Raw genomic sequence first — 16,878 nt, 5'->3', positions numbered from 1 at the left:
AAATCAGATTACTGCACTTTTTGCGTTATGTTGTTAACTACTGTAACTAACTAACTGACAGACAAATACATTTGGTCGATTATATATACACCTCCTGGTGGAGGTAATCATCGAGTTTAATACGTAACGTCATCGACTCAGTTCACTTTTTTTTGTCAAATTATGGATCACACACCTTTTGTGAAATGTTTACTATAATGTGACCTGAAAGCGGAATATCCCTCACTTTTTGGAGTGTAACCAAATATCGATATGGCAAACTATAGTAATATTCAACCTTACGATTCATCTCCCCCTTACAGAGTCAAGTCACTGTTCAGTGTTTCCCATAAACTGCCAAGATACCTGTGGCGGTGGGGGCGTGGCTATGAGCGTGGCTATGGGCGTGGACACCATGACATCATCGAGTAATTTGCATAATTTACTACAATGATTTGATTTTCTCTAAAAAGGCTAAAAAAATGTATACTTACTAATTAATAATAACAGTTTTGTTTTAAACGTCCATCCATCCATCCATTTTACAATATAATTACAACACTTTATGTACATATTTATATACAGATTTGAACAATAAGTTATTCACTGAAATATATTTAATAATTGTGGTTCTTACAAAAAACATATCTTATAAAATATAAAAGCTAAAATGTCTCAAAGCTCTGCCCCTTTAATTAGTGCATACTAAATAATTTAACTTTAGCCTACTACTACAACCATATTATATACCAGCAACATAAAGTGAAACAGAGGCAGAGGTGTCCTGCCACAGTCAGTAACAAATAAACAGAAAACAGTAGTGGTGGTAGATAGACACAGAGCTTCATCAAACATCTGATCCACTGAACAAAGAGCTCCAAAAATCTTCAACTTTAGACTGCCATCAGTTTTACTCCCTACACTTAACCATGTGTTTCCTACTGCCTGCAGACTTTGCACCCTTTGTTATATACACATGTTGTGTTTCTAATATAAATACATTTAATAAAGTCAAATACAAATAAGGCAACAAGAGAAGTATCCTACACTTCTCTTTTGTAAAGTAAATCTGAACAGCCGATATGGGCATCTACATCAACTATATGATTTGCCTGAGAAGCTGGAGAGGACAAAAAAAAAAAAAAAAGTTTTTTATTTTTTTTACATTTTTCTATTTGTGGCGGACGTAATTCTTTCGTGGCAGGCCGCCACAAATAAATGAATGTGTGGGAAACCCTACTGTTTACATGTTCAATGGCCTCTTCTCACACAAATAGTTAATAACTGAGCTTAAATCCCAGAAGAAGCAAAAACACAAAGGCGCTAATATGGCAGACTCAAGGCTAGAGTTAAACTGATGCATTGACGTTGTTTCATTAAAAAGTGTGGACTCACTTTGGCTTTTTTTTAGTGTGATAGGGATATAACGATAAACGGTATAATGATAAACCGCAATAAAACTCCTGACAGTTACTATTACTGTTGTAAATTAAAATGATCTTAAAACCGTGATTGATAACACTTTGATAAATTTACAGACCGGTGATACTGCTCATTTACTAGAAAAGTATAGTCGGGCTAGCTCATTATCTTGCTTAAATGCTAACATGAAAACAAGAGGCGTTAACTTCTTTCCCCAATAAGAAACAACATACCCCAATATAAACTTTTATAAACACATTCCTGTCTGAGACACTAAACTATTCAATTGTGTACATTAAACCTACAGACTGTGCTATATTGGACTCAGTGATTGAGCTATACTCGAAGAAAAAATTACAACAGGAAGTGAACTCACGTGACGTCATAAAAACCGGAAGTGATGCGTCCAAAACCCATTTTTTATTTAAAACTGAAGAAGATTTAAATGTGTGTATAAGTATTTTTTGAGCGCATTTAACAATACAGTGATAATAATGATAACCATGATCATTTTGGTCACAATAACCGTGATATGACATTTTAATATTGTTACATCCTTAGGATCGAACAATGCTGGATGTTCAAGTAAGTTGTTTGTTTTTGTTACAGCCCCATAAACACATGGATATGTGGTAGGTTAAAAGCAACATATCAATAATGGCACTACCGCCATATTGAGATCTTATCATATCCTGAGGTAATCTGACATTCCCAGCCTTATATTTGTGAGTATTGTAACTTAACTATAAAAGAGAGTACAGATGTCTGCCAGGCCCTGCCTCCCAATAGTAAAAAAAAGTCCTAAATCCAAATGGTGATCCAGATCACCCCCAAAATGTAATCACTTGCTACTGATGCAGGTATGGGCAAACTATGGCTGGCGGGCCACATCCGGCCCGTTGGTCTTTTTAATCCGGCCCGCCAAATATTAGAACAGAATTGATCAAAGATATTTTTTGAAAATTGCCACAACAAGACTGATACTAGACTTCGACGCACTGGCAAAAAAGGGTGATCAACCACAATGCCCCCACTAAAAGCAAATGCAAGTGTTAACCCTGTAAAATAATTTTAATGTTTCTTTGATGTTCTGGTATTATATTGTTGAAAATATATATATTATAATTAAATAGCCAATGTTTGAGAAGTCTACTCTTAGTTGCAACAGATATGATATGCTTTGAAATGCATCATGTGCTCGCCCGGCCATTTTAAAAGACAATGTGGCCCCTGAGCCGAAAAGTTTGCCCACCACTGTCCTAATGTCATTTCTGACATTTCCTGTACCCTTAACTTTTTGAGCTATCTATAGTGGAAGGAAATAAAAGGAGTAAAGCCTCTTGTCAGTCATTCACTCTCTTTGTCACTGTGGGTGGAAGTGCACACACACACACAGAAGCTGAGGATGGTAATGTGTTAAGGTAACGTAGTAGATATGATCCAGATCGGCCCCAAATGTATTGACTTGTTCCTTATCCCATTTTGGACATTTCATGTAAGTTTGATTAAAAGCTGCCCATAATTGTTGGAGCTATCTATGGCGGAATAAAAGAAAGGGGGCGAACCCCCTTGTCAGTTATACACTGTCTTTGTCTCTGCAGCATATACACACACAGAGGTTGAAACCCCTATCGTAACCATAATGTAATATAGTAGAAATGGTGCGGATCAGCCCCAAAATGTAACCAATTGTTCCTGATTTTGCTTGGAAAGTTTCATCCAAATCTACCCATAACTCTTTTGAGTTATTTTGCAAACTAACTAACAGAAAGGCAAACCCTAGCAATCCTTGGTGAAAGTAAATAAGAAAATTAGAATAATTTAATTCTTAGGCATTATGATAATAACACTAAAAAGTAGTATAATCCCCAATTTAGGAAATCATAAGTCATCTTGGCTTTAATATCATTAAATTCAAAACCCAGTATTTATAAGTTTTCATTATGGTCACTGTCAGGTGAAGGTTTTTTCTGATAAAATATTTATCATTGCTTTCTCCTGAAGCAACAGTTCCCACGAACTAACATTATCCCCTCCACAACAGATTCCCATTGACAACGCTCAATGAGGACTTTGTCATGTGCATTACTGCAATTATGGGATTCAGCAAAACAACCACAAACTCAGCAAGCATGTTTTAAAAGGGAATCCAAGGTCAAGCGGCTGAGTCACAACAACTTCTTTACTTAAGTGTGACTCTAACTTCACATGGTTTGTGGCATGACCTCCCTATCAATACAATCAAACAGGTGAGAACCTTAATAGATGCCAAGAACTACAGTACATGCAAAGCTAAAACCATAGAAACATTTGGTCTAATGTTTACTGTCCCACATGTCAAAGCCCAAACACAAACCAAACGGGTCTGTTGACGCCACACATTGTCTAACTGCACTAAGACACCATGAGGTCTGGTTTACACCTGTATGGGAAAGTTCAAGACAGGCATCAAGAGTCAAACTTGAGAGTTTTATGGAAGAAATTGAGTTATTGCCGTATAGACAGACAGAGCAGTCAGCAATTTGCCTCTGGCGGCTGCAGCTAGTGAAAGCTGATGTGAACCAGGGGATTCAAATGCGGACTACACATTTGTTAATAAAAATAACCACATTATAGTGGTAGTTTGTTTAAACAGGCATGTGAAATTTCCGCAAAAACGCGGCTATTCACGTTTTTAAACATTGATTTTCACTTCAAAATATCACTTCCGCTTTTTTAAATGAAATATCAATAAAAATACAATCTAAACAAAATTTGTCAAATGCTCGCTTCAGCCGCAGGTACTCGCTGTTCCTCTTATCTAAACACCACACTGAGTTGCAGGACGGGAAGACATTCAGCAACACCTAAACAAGCTCGCTAGTTAGATAACCATCTAGCGAGCTTACTTGTTGTCGGTTCTGTTCGCTCTCTGAGCCACAACTCTGACGGCTGTCCACTTTGTTGCTAATCACATATGAATGATTACAATCCGAACACTGTTCGTTACGAACCAGTTGTAGTTCTAGAGTATGCTTTAGTAGCCGGTGAGAAAGTATATTTTTGATGTGACGGAGTGTAAACAGAGGTCACTACACCGGAAGTATATCACCCGAGGGGGAGTGGCTACAGGATAGTTGCCAAATGAGAAACGTTTTCTAAATTCTTTGCATGCATGTTATAGAATTTTACATTACATTTTCAATGAGAGTAATGTTAGTAATTTATCGAGTAAAAAAAATTAAAAAGGCTGTGATACATTACATTGCAAGTGTCAAAATACAGCCAAAACAGGTTGAAAGATCAATCTAAAGGTAAAATATAGTGTAGAAATGCACCTAATTGCAGAAAATGTAGTCTTGATTTTCGAAATGTTCTTATGGGGTTTGTGTGGCATCACTTTGTGCTAATAGAATTGTTCCTCTTTTTCCCCCATAATGTTCCTTTTTTTCTAAAATAGTGCTAACATCCCTGATTGAAGCATTTACTTTCTTTACTGTAAATTAATTCCCAAAATAAACTTACATGATTGGTTTGCTAATTGGATCAATGTCCTTAGGATGTAGTTATGAGGAAACATCGTATTAGTAGCAAACACAAAAGGATATCTTTTCAGACATTATTTTGTGTAGAATTTGGTATTTTCATTCTCCACTTTGTGCACCCTTTTTGTCAGACAAATCTTTATTTTTGTCTAAAGCACGGACAATTACCACATTAACTATTTAAAATTTCAAATGTGACCCTAAATCCATTGCAATATTTCAATTAAGATGTTTACTTCACAGCAGCTGTTTCTGTGCGCACTCACTAAATGGCCTGGTGTTGGAGATCGGGAATCTTTGAGTCCTGCAGAGCCGGGAACATCCAAAAGAGGCCATTTCATCTGCAGGTACTGTGGGTGAGAGTAACAATAGCAGATTAAAGCAAAGGCACTCATTTTATTGCAAGACTAGCACACATAAATATTAGATACAATAATGTGGCTTTTGTGAAACTATGTCTCAATTTATTTGCCCCTTTGTGCCTCTTCCTTCTGTACTAGTATTTTCCAAACATATCGAAGTTATCAAGGTTTTGTAATTGTTTGTGTTCAGTCATGCTGAACACCTAGACACAGAGAAAGAGCTCTCTTCTCATGGATGGCTTTTGATTTATTGCTCAACGCAACAAGCTGAACACTTTCTGTCCTCCAGCAATCGAGTTAGCATGAAGCCAGAATTTGAAAAGCACGTCTCAACCATCTGGTTTATCAATCACTTTAAATACCACTTACAGCAGTTTGTCATGCATGTTGTGGATTTTTTCCCAGGGACAATTTCAAATTAATTCTATGGTAAGTTGTTCTCGGCTCATCCATGTCCGTGTACTAAGAAGAGGGTATCAAAGTGCATGTTTTCTTTTAATTCTGTCAATATTTGTGCTAATGGATCTCTGAGTACCAACAGCATGAAATTGGATTACATGTGACAATTTAGAGCAGGGCTATTTAACTGGCGGCCCGGCAGCCAAATCCAGCCCTGTAATGACACCATATTCCCCGAGTTTAGTTCAAAACTTGGGAGACAAACAATTTTGAAGCAAATGCCTAAAAACACCAGAGTGCTCCTGTTGTATAGAGGAACTTGGACCAATGAAAACACATTGGCAAATCCTTGCATTGATATTTTTACATTGCTCGCAAACAAAGGACACTGAAGGCCAAACTTGTGATTTAAATAATTGAGGCATTCTTAAAGGTACCCCTTTAAGTACTTATTATCCTTTTCAGCAGTTAGATTTGTTTTGGTGATGTGATTTATGTAACTGAGGTGTTGCTGTAGCATGTTTATTTCATATACAGTCTTTTGTTCAACGTCTTCAGTTATACTGGTAGTGTTCTTTAATGTTTCATTTTAACTCCTCTCTTTTTCATAATTTGGTCTATTCAACTGGTTGTCTGCGAGTTCAGTTCAAAAAACACATTTTTGTAGCAGATTCCTAAAAATACTAGAGTGCTGTCACAGAGATGATCTCTGACTATCATTTATGCACAAGGTTCTTAAAACAGCCACTGTAACTCCTACAAAATAAATAGACCAAAATCAAATGTAGAGAATGCTGATTCCCCGGAATATACAAAATAGTGCATTTCTGGAAATGTGGCCTCCAAAACAATTTAGTTGAATATCCCTGCCTTAGAGGTATTCAATGACAAGACCAGTAAAAAAATATCTGCAAAGCTTTGTCTCATTTTCAAAAGTTGGTGCAGGATAAATGATGACAAACAAGCTTGCTGGAGGAGTCATGCTTTCACGTTTGGAATTTCAAAACGCCATTCATCACTCTAGTTTGTAAGGAGGAAGGAAGCTTGGATGGCTGTGGGTTAAAAATGGAAAAAGCATTATAGCAGGGGGAGAAAAGAGAGAAGAGGTAGAAAAAACATTTTCAGGAATGAGTTTGTTCGGCAGGCGGAGGGTATTGTTTCCTGACAGCTGGGGTCCAACAGAGTATCGGGGAAGGGGGAAGGGGACCCTTTTTCTCTTCAAAAAAGGGGGGAATTTCTTGACATCAGCCCTCTTCACTATACTGCGCAGCCCTGAATTGTAGGTTCCAAGTAATGGTCCCAAGTCCATACAACTGTCAGAAGGCAGTCGCTTTTAGAGGCTGCTAGCTCACTATTGAAACTTTCTGCCACTGTGTGCATGGTGCCTAATGAATGCTACACTATGGAGAGAAAATCAAAAACAATACATACAGCTCTCCTCGTCTAATCTGTGTCAATCATGAGGCTTACCACAAATGAAACAAGTGCTATTGTGAGCATTTGTTTGGGCCCAACCCTGCCCACCATGACTCTCTTACCCAATCCATCCCTTTTTTGACAGCTTTCTGCCAAGAATGAGGAACGTGCCTGCAGGCCCTTTTTTTTCCGAGCACCTACCTTTCTTTTAATTGCCACAGTGCCCAAAGGAGCAACTGTTCACACACTTCCTAGTCGCTCACAGTCACATTAACTACTGGGCCTACAGCAGCATGCCACTCACTAACACATTAGACAAGGTGCAGGGTTATAACGAGATGTGAGTTGTCTAGAAAACAAGTGACAAGAAATTGTGAGCTAGTGAAAATGTGTTGTGCTAAAAAATGTTGGGACAAGTTTTTGATTTAGAGAGACTAGAATTTAGGGATCTGAGCACTCTTTGAGAAACAAAGAGAAAAATTGAGGGGGGGGGGGAAAGAGGAACATTTCTATCAGCACAAAGTGCTGCCAAGAAAACCCTGAAAGAAAATCTTAAAAAACAAGACTACATTTTCTGCAATTAGGTGCATTTTTTCGCTATATTTTACCCATACATTTATTCTTATCTACCAAACCCCTTTGACTGTCTTTTTGAAACTTACATTTCCCATGTAATGTACCACATAATTTAGTTTTTTTTAGTAGATTTTTACTTAATTACTAACATTGTTATCATTGAAAATGTCATGTAAAATTATATAACATGCATGCAAGGAACTCAGAAAACAGTTTCCATTTGGCAACACTATCCTGTGGCCACGCCCCCTCGGGTAATATACTTCCGGTGTTGTGACCTCTGTTTACAATCTGTCACGCGAAAAATATTCCTTCTCACTGGCTACTAATGAATGCTCTAGAACAGGGGTCCCCAAACTTTTTGACTCGGGGGCCGCATTGGGTTGAAAAAACTTGGCCGGGGGCCGGGCTGTGTGTGTGTGTGTGTGTGTGTGTGTGTGTGTGTGTGTGTGTGTGTGTGTGTGTGTGTGTGTGTGTGTGTGTGTGTGTGTGTGTGTGTGCGTGCGTGTATATATATATATATATATATACACTACCGTTCAAAAGTTTGGGGTCACATTGAAATGTCCTTATTTTTGAAGGAAAAGCACTGTACTTTTCAATGAAGATAACTTTAAACTAGTCTTAACTTTAAAGAAATACACTCTATACATTGCTAATGTGGTAAATGACTATTCTAGCTGCAAATGTCTGGTTTTTGGTGCAATATCTACATAGGTGTATAGAGGCCCATTTCCAGCAACTATCACTCCAGTGTTCTAATGGTACAATGTGTTTTCTCATTGGCTAAAAAGGCTAATTGATGATTAGAAAACCCTTGTGCAATCATGTTCACACATCTGAAAACAGTCTAGCTCGTTACAGAAGCTACAAAACTGACCTTCCTTTGAGCAGATTGAGTTTCTGGAGCATCACATTTGTGGGGTCATTTCAACGCTCAAAATGGCCAGAAAAAGAGAACTTTCATCTGAAACTCGACAGTCTATTCTTGTTCTTAGAAATGAAGGCTATTCCACAAAATTGTTTGGGTGACCCCAAACTTTTGAACGGTAGTGTATATATATATATATATGTATATATATTACTCACGCACTAATTGACTAAAACAGTGCGCACTTGCCGCACGCTCGCCCGACACTGCGGCGCGATGTCACGTTATCGATGGGAAAATGCAGTTTTAGACAATATGATTTGCCTGAGCGGCTAGGAGACCCCGAGAGTAACAAGCGGTAGAAAATAGATTAGAAAGGACACATTTTTTAAAAACTTGAGACTTCCCACGGCACGGATTTTGGACGCTGCCGGGCCGCATTTGGCCCGCCAGGCCGTAGTTGGAGGACCCCTGCTCTAGAACTACAAGTGGTTCGGAACGAACATTTTTCAGATTGTAATCATCCAATAAAGATTAGCAGAAAAGTGGTCAGCGGTCAAGGTTGTGGGTCGCAGAGCAAACTGAGGCGACAACACGTAAGCTATCTAGATGGTTAGCTAACTAGCGAGCTTGGTTTGGTGTTCCTGATTGTCTCCTCGTCCTGCAACTCAGTGCGGTGTTTAGGCAAGAGGCACAGCGACTACCTGCGGCTGAAGCAAGCATTCGACAAATTTTGTTTGGATCATATTTTTACTGACATTTCACTAGAAAAAAAATGCCGAAGTGATATTTAGACGTGAAAATGAATGTTTAAAAACACGGACTTCCACATTTTGGCAGACATTTCACATGCCTGAGAATTAAAACGCATTTTATTTGTAACACATACAGCTGGAATGGACATATGGTTGAGGTCCATAGACATGTCTGGTTCAGCATAGGAGCTGGAAGCATCGCTGTGTAGACTCGGACAGACAACTGAAAGAAATTTGCTGCTGAATTCTCTCATTGTCTTCCAGCTTTGCCTGCAGCCTCCAACATTCAGAATAGACATCAGTCAATGTGCTACTTTTACAGGACCCAAATGTGACAAAGGTGGCAAAGATGCCACTGATTTTTTTCCAGAAAAGCAACGCTGGAGCCCTTTGGCTTTTTGAAGAGAAAATATAACATATGTTCTGGGGCATGTGGCCTGCCAGAGTTGGGTTGTAATTGTTCCACTGCTCTGGTAGTGCTGAAAAACATAGCCAACAGTCTTTGTCATCTCTGAAGTGTGCAGTGCCATACACCAGGCCAACATCACAGTGTGGAAAAAGACAGATGTCTGGACATTTGCTGTCAAACTCAGCCACACACTCTGCCAGAGGGACAGTGCAATCTTTGCAAGCAACTAACCTCATATTTCATGGAGAAACCTTCTATTTTAATGTCAAAATCACACAAATCTTTAGAATGCAATTGAAAATCGTATACAAAACTACAATAGGAGTAGAAAAGCTTTCGGTGCGTGCGGCTCAAATCCAATCAGACAAAGTCAAAGAGCAAATAAAAGAGTGAATGTGTGCAAAGTGGCGGCTCAAACGAGGCCCCACGCTTGTGAAATGGCTTCGCCTAACTTGCAGTGAATAGCATAGCAGCAGGAATGCCTTCACGGATCGCTCCAGCAGATAATGTCAATCACCTACTGTGTGGAGAACCCCTCCCCATTGTTTTCTTTTAGCCCCCAACAGAAAACAAATGGGCCACACAGCTTGCTGTTTGGCTGAGGTGTTAATTACCATTCCCTGCCCATATGAACAGCAGCTCCAGACAATAGTCCTGTCAGGCCCCGACACAACAGTCCCTCCCTGGTTTGCTCTGCTGATATCACCTGCTTATGCATGGCTATTGCCACCCCAAGCTGATCTATGCATGAAACACAATTAAAGCTTTCATGACAAAGAAACTGTGATAAGTAAACCCCGCCTTGTCTCCAAGTTTGCATTAAGACTCATTGTTTGCCAACATTAGTGGCAATTACATTGACAATTCTTAAGCAAACCTCGGCAGTCATTGTGCTAATTAGTGTGTAATTGATGGGGAAACGACAAGCAGCTCATCTGGTCAGACCTGCAAAGCCCTATTGGGCCACAGCAACTTTTTGAATGGCCACCAGACCCTCTTATCCCGTCACCATGAAGTAAGTAGATTAGTGGAGGAGGAAGCCATTTATTAAGGCTATCTACAAAGACGGTACAAAAAGAATGAAACAACAAACAAATTTAGAAGGCGGAGTAGAAACTAAGCCTATTCTGTCAACATAAACATGTCATGTAAACATTGCCGTGCATTTTGGCTTCCCTGCAATTGCATTGACTCTTTTACTACATGTGCCACATTATATGGCTCTTTTTCTTCCGAGGCCCCGTAATAATAACCCTGAGAAGCCCATGGATCTCTGTTGGAGATAGCATCCTGCTAATGGCTACCACATTTGAAGTGCCCATTGGCCTATTGAGGAATGAAGTTAAGTGACTATGTCAGGGACATTCCCTCGGTTTGCCGGGCCTCTATTGTGACCTGCTTGGTCGTTCTGCACTCTTATTCACAGCCAGTAAAAAAAATGGGTCAAAGGTCAGACATCCAGAGTGCTGTGGTTTCTATGGTAACATGGCCTATTAGGGCCAGGCTCATTGGCCTCTTAACATGCTCTTGTACACAAAAGAACTATTAGGGAGAGAGGAGAGTGAAGAGGGGAGGCAGTGCGAGGGAGGTCCTAACGACACAGCTTCAAGGTTTTTCCGAGATTTCTAAGGTGGATACAATCTATCCGCTTGAACCTCAGACATCTTAAGATGAGTTCAGAATATTAGGAGGAAACAATGTTTGTTGTAACAGTAAACAGCAGTGTCATATGTCCTAAATCTTACACAAAACAAATGTGTGAGGTAGTTACGCATATTCCAAACTGGCCCGCAAGTTGATTATTTTGTAATGTACTGTTGTTTCAGGAATAAAACAGCACGACCAAAATACAAGGCCAAGATAAACCCAACCCCAAAAAGAGCTTCTTTAACACTGTAACCCAGTGAGTTAGAATTTTTGCAACTTCTGCAGGATTTTTTTTTCCTTTTGCATGACACGATCCTGAGTTATTGCTTCCTGTATCCACAGCTTTAGCGCGGTACCTCCGAGCTCACATGTGCTTTTAAACCCAGCAGCGACTCTAACTAGCCGACTTTCAGGTCATTTAAATCACATGTAATTACAGCAAAGATATTTACCTGGAGTTTAAGCGAGGAATAAGTGAGTTATTGTGTTAGGGAGCACGACGACCAGCCATGTAGAGCTAACTGCATACCTTAAGAAGGTAATTATGCATCTGGTATGAGCAAGGCCATCTCATAAAGAAAGAGGAGGGTGTAAAGCTGTTCAAGTCAATTATAAGAAGTTAGTTATGTGGGTTCTTATACCTGAGAAATCTGGTTTCAATTGTCAGCGGCACTGCTCAGTGTCAGCGTGCTCCCATGTCAAGACAGGCTACACCTTCAGTGTCAAAGGTGTCGTCACTTTTTGTATCCTGTGGCTTTGTTTGTCCAGTTTCACAGGAACACAACTTTTTATTGTTCAGGGAGTAGGCTCGTTGCATTGAAATTCACAGCCGTAAATGTCTGTATAATTAACTCCAGAGCACAAGGTGGTTAGCAGCATCTCGGCTGGAGGTTTATATCGAAGCTCCACTTAGGCCCCGTTTACACTAAGGTTATCCAGGGTAAATCACACCTAACCTTATCCGTGTCCACACACAACAATGCCACCGTTTAAGACCCCCGCCCCCTCCGTCCGCCGGCGCAACGCGACCTAGTATGCAAGCGCGGAAAATGCGCACCTCATAGTCATCTCCAGTGTTGCTTTATGTGCAAGTTCTTAAATTTAACTTATCTGAACAATATCCAGTGTTGTGGTATTTCAATTAACTGGAATCTAGTGTGCTGTGGGGCCCTATTGTTGTGAATCACACTTGAGCGATCATAAATTAATCAAATCTTTATTAGAGACGTAATCAATGTGATAAAGAACATTTAACATTAATCCAACTAGGGATCTACATATCTGGTCAGGACACTCCTCACTCTTTTGCTTTCACCTTCATTGTCCATTCGTTTTTGGTGACTTAATATACTCTGGACCGAGACGTTGAGTCCGCGACATACATGGCGGACAATAACTGATAGTCTGCTTTGCCAGTCCAAATGCATTCGCCGTTTTCCTCTACGGCCAGGTAATACCAAGCACACGCTACCTTTTTTATCACATCCACGGGAGCTTGCATTCTTGTTGTTTCTACTTCAACAAATGGACAAAGTTGTTCGCTAATTAGAAACACAGCTGACCCGGCCGGACATTGGAAAGTTCTCTTGCCGTCTTAGAAGTGTTGTATCCCAAATAGCTGCAATCGCTTTCTCTTAAGATATTCATGTGTGATTTCCACAAGTGTCTGTACATGTAGAAGAAGGAGAAACACGGGCATGTCTGGATGATTCGCCTTCATATTTCCAGTGTTTACCTCAGAGTTACGAAACCACTTTATTATGAAGCTGGCTATGTCGCGTTCTTTCTGATTACTTCCTGTGTGGGTGTGGTCGCTCTGGCGTCACTTCCTCTCCGAACTCACTTTGTAAACGATCAATGAGTCCATACAAAGCTAAGTGCCGGAGATTCAAGAATTACACGGTTGATTTACCCGTGTAAAAATTTCTCCGAGGAGGGGGACCTTAAACGCTGGTTTAGTGTGGCTGAAACGGGGCTTAGGCTAAATAATTATTAGTTTAAGGGGTTGAACGACTTAGTGGAGACATGGCCTTAGAATATCGTATGAGTGTGCGCTTCCAAGTTGACGCCGGTAACACACAAGTGAGAACTTTTAATTTAAAACTGAACCCAGACTGATATAATGCAGAGTTTCCTGCCGAGGCATTAGAGGTAATGATAAGCCCCCCTCACACTGAACAGAGTAAATACCACAGCGAAGTGATCATTCCGCAAGCCCGCAGCCCCCATCTTAGGTTTTTTTCTGACGGAGGACAGTAGGGGATTTTTCTTGGCTCTTCTTTTAAGTAAACTTCCGTAAAAGAGAGTAGTTGACACGAGTCAGGCAAGGCAGTGTTGACCGAAGCACTGAGGTGGGCAAACGTGGGTGTAGTAAAGGCAAAATTGTGAAGAAAAAAAAAGCACCTAAATTAAACACATTTGTTTCTGCTCGCACATACCACAAGTCTTATGAAAACAGAGGGCTGATTGTGTTCACTCTGCTAGTCCACCCCCCACTCCCCTCCACTCTTCACCACCACCTAACACCACCCAGCTTCCCCAAACGCCCCCCACGCCACCCCCTGTCCCGAGCGGGAGCCCCTCCCCCCACACACAGCTGCCTGCAGATGCCTCCTGTGTTTGCTCTGCGAGTGCGAGCACAAATCTCCAGGCCCACAGACTTCAGGGCCCTGCCTCATCTCACATTTTACTACCTGACATCCCTAACACCCCACTGCTAACCTCTGCTGTCTGCCTGCTGCCCACCACCTGCACGCCAGCTCTGTCCCACTCAAACACACACCACAAGTATACGCTCAAGTCCTTGGACATGGTGCACTTTGGAATATTCCGGCAGAGATAGAAGAATATGTTTAAGAAATTTACAGTACATTCACAGCTGCTGCCAAATAAATCATCCAGTCGCAGTCAAGTTGTAATTCATTTAGACTAAATAATAGCAAAGAAAATATGATGTCCTGAAGTTTTTTTGACATAAAATTGAAAAAGAAATTTCTTATAGCATAAATCCATTCCTCCACAGTTCCACAGTTCAACGCGGCACCCGACCTACTACCGTGACATTCCCCAGAGTTAGCTATGCGTATTGTCAGCAGATTGCAGGGAGTGCTGGATAGCAGCCAAGCATTTTTTAAACCTCAAACATTTGTTAAGTCCTCGCTTGCAATTTAGAGGCTTCGTTTTCGTCATGCTGCGCGTATGATATTCAGCGTTGAATCACGTCGGAGCAATACATGGCTATACATTTAACGCGTCCGCCTTGTGAAAACAGTTGCCGTTAAAAGTTAAGGTTTGCATCATTTGCTTTCATCAGAATAAATAAAAGCAAAGCTACAGGATGTAAAATGTTAGGCATTTATTTACCAAGGCATTATTTAGGCCTGGGCCGATACCAAATTTTGCTCGACAATATATTGACCTACAAATTATTTTTTGAGACCAAATTAACCACAGATGAAATAATACATAATAATAATGCAAGTATACCCTTTCAAATGCAATACACTTGTATTTTGGGTGTATTTTAACATTGGAATTGGAGTGTCAACTTTTAAATATCCAAGTTAAATAAAACAAACAAATAATGAAAATGAAATATACTATGTTAACAGAATTTTGCACTTGAATAAAAATCACAACCAAAAGCAATAAACTAGGTTTTGTCTCTGTTAAGGAGGGTGTAGGGGACCTTCAAGTATACACAACCAACACAATAAATAAAATGGCTAGATAAAGTTATTGTGACTAAAGTTATCACAGTTATTATTACTGCAGTATTTAAAAAATACTTGTATACACACTAAACTCTTTTATACTTTCTTTACAGAGGAAACATCAAATATTGTTCTGGCTTCATAAAAGCCATATTTTTTTAACATGTGTTTTTAAATATGTTTATCTTTTTCCATTTTAATTTTTAAACATTTTAGAATGTTAATAAATGAAAATTGGCCGGCCAGTTCGTTTCACTTCCGGTTTATGTGACGGCACACAAGTTCACTTCATGTTGAACGTACGTACGTATGTACGTCTATTTCAACTCGAAACTGTCGACTATATATCGACAATCTTATGTAAAGACAGCATAGCCTTTATATTCAATGTGAATGCTGTAGCTTAGTTGTTTGGACCAGTGATTCTCAAACTGGTACAGATACCACTAGTGGTATGCAGGCTCTAATTTAGTGGTAAGCCCCAAAAAAATACTTAATTAGATATTGTAATGTAACACTTATTTTCCTGTATTCAAACATAATGTGACCGTTCAAACTATGTGTAATATTATAATACACTTGCTAAATAAAACCTCTGCCATGTTCTTAATGAATACTTAGGCCTACTACTTGGTACTTGGTGGAAAAAAGTTTGAGAACCACTGGTTTAGACAGTAATGTATCCATACAAGTTTAGATTAGAGTATGATGTTTCTTAATGGGAAAATAGCAAGCTAACACTAGTCCTTCCATAAGTTTATCAATGTGCAGTTATCAATCACAGTTTTTCCATCCAACCATCCATTTCCTATTGCTTGACTCTTTCAGAGTCACGTAGGGGCTGGAGCCTATCCCAACTGCACTCAGGCGGACAGCAGAGTACACCGTGTACTGGTCGCCCCCACATCACAGGGCCAACAGACAACATTCAGACTCGCATTCACACACTAGGGCCAATTTAGTGTTGCCAATCAGCCTATCTCTAGTTGCATGTCTTTGGGAGTGGGGGGAAACCGGAGTACCCAGAGAGAACCCGCGCAGTCACAGGGAGAACATGCAAGCTCCACACAGAAAGACCTCAGAATTGAATCCAGGACCTTCTTGCTGTGAGGCACGGCTAACCCCTATGTCTCCGTGCTGCCTTCACGGTTTTCTGATCCTTTTAATTTAATACGGTAATGCAGAGTTTTAAAGCAGTTATCAGTACTGCTCATGTGCATGTAGTACAATCGCCTGCAGTGGCTGTTAAGAGTGACCGTACTGCCTGTTGCAGCCGTAACAAGCGTGCATATGGCGATTACCGACGCTAAAAAAGTTACCCTCTAAAGTTTCATTTATTTTTCGGTTATTGACTTATTAAATATCAGCCCAGGGCCCCAGGCTTAGCATTATTTAGTAATGTTATATTGTTGTCATGATTCTCTTTTTTACTCTTATAAAATTGCTACACATAATGACAATGTATAGTGTCAATACCTGATAGGCCTACAGATATTTCATATTAATTACCATCAATCGAAATATGTCTCCTCGCAACGAACCACGGGTCTCAAACTCAATTTACCTGGGGGCAGCTGATGGTACCGTCTGAGTGAGGCTGGGCTTTACAAAGTATTCAGTTCAGAATCATGTTTTAACCTTGTGACTAAATGTGTTAACTACTACTGCCAGCAGTGACCCTGAGTTATGGTAGACCTTAAAAGGAATCTGCACTTTTTTATTTTTTATTTTGCCTATTATTCACAATCTTTATGTAAGACAAGAACACATGTTTTTCTCCTTTGGGGGGATTCTAAAGATAAAAA

The 16,878-nt window shown here is 39.9% G+C and overlaps 1 protein-coding gene and 1 long non-coding RNA gene across 4 annotated transcripts in view; one reads left to right on the top strand and one right to left on the bottom strand.

Moving 5' to 3' along the window:
• Positions 1–16,878, top strand: part of LOC133652563 (uncharacterized) — a 105,753-nt gene that overhangs the window by 42,147 nt on the left and 46,728 nt on the right. The window contains exon 6 of one of the 2 annotated variants that reach the window (XR_009826594.1): positions 5,172–5,272. This is a non-coding gene — a long non-coding RNA (uncharacterized LOC133652563). Of the gene's footprint in view, positions 1–5,168; positions 5,273–16,878 lie in introns of both variants that reach the window. The other variant, XR_009826593.1, reaches the window with a different exon arrangement.
• The window catches only part of LOC133652559 (transcription factor 7-like 1-A), a 73,417-nt gene that overhangs the window by 29,445 nt on the left and 27,094 nt on the right, over positions 1–16,878 (bottom strand). For both annotated transcript variants that reach the window (XM_062051449.1, XM_062051450.1), the window contains exon 4: positions 5,192–5,275. In XM_062051449.1, the coding sequence (XP_061907433.1) occupies positions 5,192–5,275 (84 nt within the window). The remainder of the gene's footprint in view (positions 1–5,191; positions 5,276–16,878) is intronic.

The sequence above is a fragment of the Entelurus aequoreus genome, linkage group LG06 (assembly GCF_033978785.1).
Source record: "Entelurus aequoreus isolate RoL-2023_Sb linkage group LG06, RoL_Eaeq_v1.1, whole genome shotgun sequence".
Lineage (NCBI taxonomy): Eukaryota > Metazoa > Chordata > Actinopteri > Syngnathiformes > Syngnathidae > Entelurus > Entelurus aequoreus.
Note: the sequence above shows the minus strand (reverse complement) of the source record. Positions and strands in the feature narration are given on the sequence as shown.